Genomic DNA, 4,767 nt, shown 5'->3' on the forward strand with positions numbered 1-4,767 from the left:
TCTATTATTTCAGAGTAGACGTAAGCTTTTATTTCTGCGCGTTAAAAGTAACCAGTAATTGACCTAAGAACTGAAACACAAGGTTATCTGCTGTTTTTTAAGACTGATAACGTAAAATAAAATATAATCATGATTAGATCGAGAATCGAGTCAAGCGATATGAGGTGTCTGATGATTCAAGAATGCAATTTACCCCTCAGCCTCGTCGTCGACGTTAATCAACAAGTCCTCATGTTCAGCATATCGTTGGTACTCATCCTGAGGAAGCTGCTCTCTAATGTGGGACTTTTTGGCACTGATAGTGTTCACCTCGATGGACCTGACCTGTTGTTCCAGTTGCTGAAGAGTATCATTGCTATCATTATTTCTAGTCTGCGACTGATTCAGAACCATATCCAGTCTCACAGGACCAGATATTCCGCCAGGATCGTACTTGTTGCTAGAAACTGGAAGCGAAACTGGTCCCGAATTCTTAACTGATGTATCATTCCTTATCGGGAAATACATCTTCCTATCCCCCAGGTCCTGGTCTCTTCTGGTCATCACTTCTGCCCAAGGGGGCTGGTTGTTCGAGTTTCGAACTGGCACCGGTGATCGGTTAAAATCTGCAGATGAACTTGGGTTATTCGCACTGGAAGACCTTGCTAAAGTATTTCTAACTGGTCTTTTCTCAACAACTGTGAGTCCTTTCTCTCCTTTAACAAGTTCCCACTGCTTGATTTTTTCCTGACTGGTGGGAGTCTTGACTATCAATTTCCTTGGTATCCTCGGATTGGCTAATTGCGGAGAAGTTTGTGGAATTGGTCGAAGGTCTGGATCCAAGGTCCTCCGGAACATCAACGGCCGGATTCTGTCATCAGGTCTGACTGTTCGCGCGAACGCGCCTTCACGATCGTTCATTATCTCGCGACCGAGATTGAAAGGCGTTTAAGCTAAAGAAGAAAGCGTGGTCTAATTAGCTGATTTCATCAAATGATTGTTGTTAAGTTATTATTCTTGACAGTGGAAAAAGGGGCTCATCCAAAGTGACGTATTGGGAAAAAGAGACACTGATTAGAATATTAGATGAACTCTTTAAGTTACTATTTTAAATATTTAGAGCTTATTTTCTTTTAAGATTGAGTGATTCTGAGAGTGTTTCGTGTGATTAGCCTGTTTAAAATCCCGCACAGAATCCATAAATTTTCAAAGTCTATTTGTAAATGAGATTTGGGACAAGCTGATTGTTCTAGAAAAGTTAGGCTGATTAAATCGAGAAAGCAAATAAAAACACAAAAGAAAAACTGCAGAGCTAAATGTTCCACACCCGAAAGGATTTATCTGGCCTGAGAAAAATAAAAGAAGCAAAAAAATCAAGCACAACTTCCATTTGCTTCAAGCATGATCGCAAACTGCATTGTAATCTCCTCATATAAGGAAGACTATTTGTAGATGTACTTTTGCAATTATTCTCGGAAATCATATTTCAGGAACTGCTTCATTTAGTCAGATTTAGCTTGAAAGAGAATTTGAATTACGTGATGAACGCATTTCAATGTGTTTATAAAAAGATTAACAAGGTGAGAGATAAGAAATATTTAAAGTTTCTTGTTGCACTCGAAACAATCGATATCGGTTCTGTCAATAATATATATCCCAGCTTGGATATACAAATTCACCCTGGAAAAATGTATGCATTTTCCAGTAATTAATTAACAAATACAATGTTTAGAACCAATATTCATGAAAATTCTTATCCATTTTATGAAATAGAGCAAGTGGAAAATACGAGCAGATGTTAGGGACCTTCTTAAATGAATTGCGACGAAACAGGACGTGTTTTTTTTCCATCCAACACTTGTAGGATTAACGATCATCAATGACACTGATTACTACCTGAACCGTGATGATAGAGCATTACGATTAACGACAAAGAAAGACATGACATAATTTTCGAACACTTCAGCCAAGAGAACACTGGCAATACTGAGAACAAAGCGATTGATATAGTTTTGCGCAATAGATTGTGAAAAATAAAAAGCAGGATACAAAATGTTACGTAGAATCGACACGATGAAGCACTGCTGGGTCCATTTCTCGGCGATAAACCTGCCGACTAAATCGACGGTATTATTCCCTTATCAACAGGTAGATACTGATAAGAGACAGCCTACCTACAATTCGAATCAATCAAAGAAGTGAGAACCAGTTGAAATTTTCAGGTCTCTAAATTAATATAATCGATATTTATCGGTTTCTTTAGTGAATATGAGGATATTTTTAAGAAATTTGTTTTGAGCAGGTAAGGCACGAAAAATGAAAAAATAGAGTGAATCTTCTTTGCTTGTCTTAGCAATTAGAGAAGTAATTTAACCCAATTTAAATTCAATTAAAAATTCGAACAGGAAGAATAATTAAGTGCATCTCGAAATGCATGGTTTTGGTTTGTCAGTTGTGCGTCAGTTCATCAGTTTTATTACGTAAATGCGCGTGATATAACGATTCATGTCCTCGAATATAGCTTGGTCGATAGGCTAGGCTGTAAAGAATAGTTGCGGAAACTAAATAGTGAATGGTGTGAGAATTTATGATACAAATATAAATATCTCATTTGAAATTTATAATCAGGAGCATGTGAAGATTAATAAAATAAATAGATAATAAAATGTGATAATTTTTAACAGAATTCATTATTCTGAAAAGATAATTAAAAATGTCAATCATTCTTTTCAACGCGCAAAGATTCGAGCCAAGATTTCGGAAACGGGGAAAATATATTTTGGGATCATCCTTCAGTCTTCTCTTATTTCGTAAAGAAGCAAAGATTTAGGAATAAAAACTGACAAGTACATATCAATCCAGTCGGAAATGTCAAAATTCTTTACCAGGAAATCAGAGAAAAGTTCCAACTCCGGGAGATTGATTGCAGATTACAAAGAAGGAATCAGTACCAAGTTTTTAATTCCAAATAAAGAAAAATGTAGAGCCTTTGAAACTTTAGAGACCATAATATTGTACAGAATCTCGTTTATAAACGAAATATTTTTTGGAATGATTTTTATTTTCAAGTTACCTTGAACTAGGGTTGATTATCCATTTCGCGAGGACCGTGTGCTCTCCATAACTCAATTTATGTATTCTCATTTCTGTTATAAATGAGAATCAGTATTGCAGCACTAAATGACATACAAGTTACCAAGATGAATATTTATCAGATCATATGCGGAAAAGGAAGTACTTCGCGCACCAATTTTTAAAATTATTATTATCTTTGGAAAAGAGTAAAGTTACTAAAGTAAAGTATAAAGAGACTCTATGAATTACAGCTTTATGAATGGGAAACTCGGCCAGAAAAACGATTCTAAATCGATTTTAGGAGAGCATCTTTCGCATTTAAATTCGACGAAAAAAATAAGAATTTTCAAAGAATAAAAAATAATTTTTTTACCATTTTTACTTTTAGGTAGTTAAAAATGAGTTGTTGCATAACTTCCAAACGATATTTTTCATACTCATTGTATTGTGCTATTCTGAGCTCTAAACGTTTACATTAGTGTAACCGATTTTTTGAAGAATAGTCAAATTATTGGCATGAATATATTTTTGCTAACAAGATAGCAACTATATCTTTCAATACCGATTTTTTCCTTTTTCCCACCAAGGTTAAATAAATTAAGCATATTTTTTTTTCTTGAATGATGATGCAACAACCCATCAAATTCTTAAAAACTCTCCACAACAATCGAAATAATTACATTTCTCAAACTTTCCACTGATTGTCATTGGGACCAAGCCTGAATACCCTGACCAAAAAAGAGCGAGCGGAACCGAGCATATCGAAGCGTATCGCCTGAAGGCAAGAGCCCAAAAATCACAGGAGAGCAATGCCACGTTGCTCAATTATCACTGGCACACTTTAATATTCCATTGTCACAACTCCTGCTGAATCGCGTCCATCGTCAATCTTCTACTAATTTATTTTCTTCTCTTTTCTTTTTCAATTAAAATTTCCCGATATTGTTCAGCTGCAGAAAAGGGAAAGATTGAAATTCGAGATTATTTTTTGACATCAGCGGTTGGATGGAAGGGAGTGCAAAATCAGAAATTGGAGATCATGGTAGGGGAAAGGGAGATGCGGTATGGATGGGTGAGAGAGAGAGCGGAGAACCAAGAAAAGAAGGAAGTGTTAGGAAGAGATCATTTCTCCTTCTCTAGTATAGAGAATGTTCGTTGATTCGCGGCACAACCCCACAGACTCAAAGCAAGAACATACAAAAACACCACGCGGCCGGTGTGATCGCACACAACTGTCCACTACTCCTGACTACTCCACTCTCTCTCTACTCCTGTGCTCACGACCTCATGCTGTGCTCAAAGGCGCTCTTCGGGGTTCCCCTTTGTGCCCCCCCCCCCGTCACGCTGGTACCCCTCTTGCCACAACCTGCTAGCTCCATCCGGTCGGTGTAAAACGCGTGGTGACTGCTCCGTAGCAGGACGGCTACGTATCAGACCGATAGCCTGAGCACACCGTCAAACCGACCTCAGTGCCAGTAGGAAACGCTTACCAATGGCCATTTTTCCCCCCTTTTTTACTCTCCTTTATTCACAAGTGAGTCATGCACGGCGAAAAAATGCTCCACTTTAGTGCGAAATGCGAATCTCCACGGTACGATGGCATTGACTCAAATGGTCGACTTGATAATTATCATAAACCAGGTACTGTCTATTCAGGCTGATTCTAATCTCAGATTTTTAGTTTTTAATTATGGGGGACCACATTCGTTTGAG

At 37.5% G+C, this 4,767-nt stretch overlaps 1 protein-coding gene across 1 annotated transcript in view; it reads right to left on the reverse strand.

Moving 5' to 3' along the window:
- Positions 1-932, reverse strand: part of LOC117176507 (serine/threonine-protein kinase MARK2-like) — a 56,324-nt gene extending 55,392 nt beyond the window's left edge. Inside the window, exon 1 of the mRNA XM_033366761.1 lies at positions 194-932. Coding sequence (XP_033222652.1) covers positions 194-900 — 707 coding nt within the window. The 5' untranslated portion in view covers positions 901-932. The remainder of the gene's footprint in view (positions 1-193) is intronic.
- Positions 933-4,767: the final 3,835 nt, after the last annotated feature.

This window comes from Belonocnema kinseyi, chromosome 7, assembly GCF_010883055.1.
Source record: "Belonocnema kinseyi isolate 2016_QV_RU_SX_M_011 chromosome 7, B_treatae_v1, whole genome shotgun sequence".
NCBI classification, from domain to species: Eukaryota; Metazoa; Arthropoda; class Insecta; order Hymenoptera; family Cynipidae; genus Belonocnema; species Belonocnema kinseyi.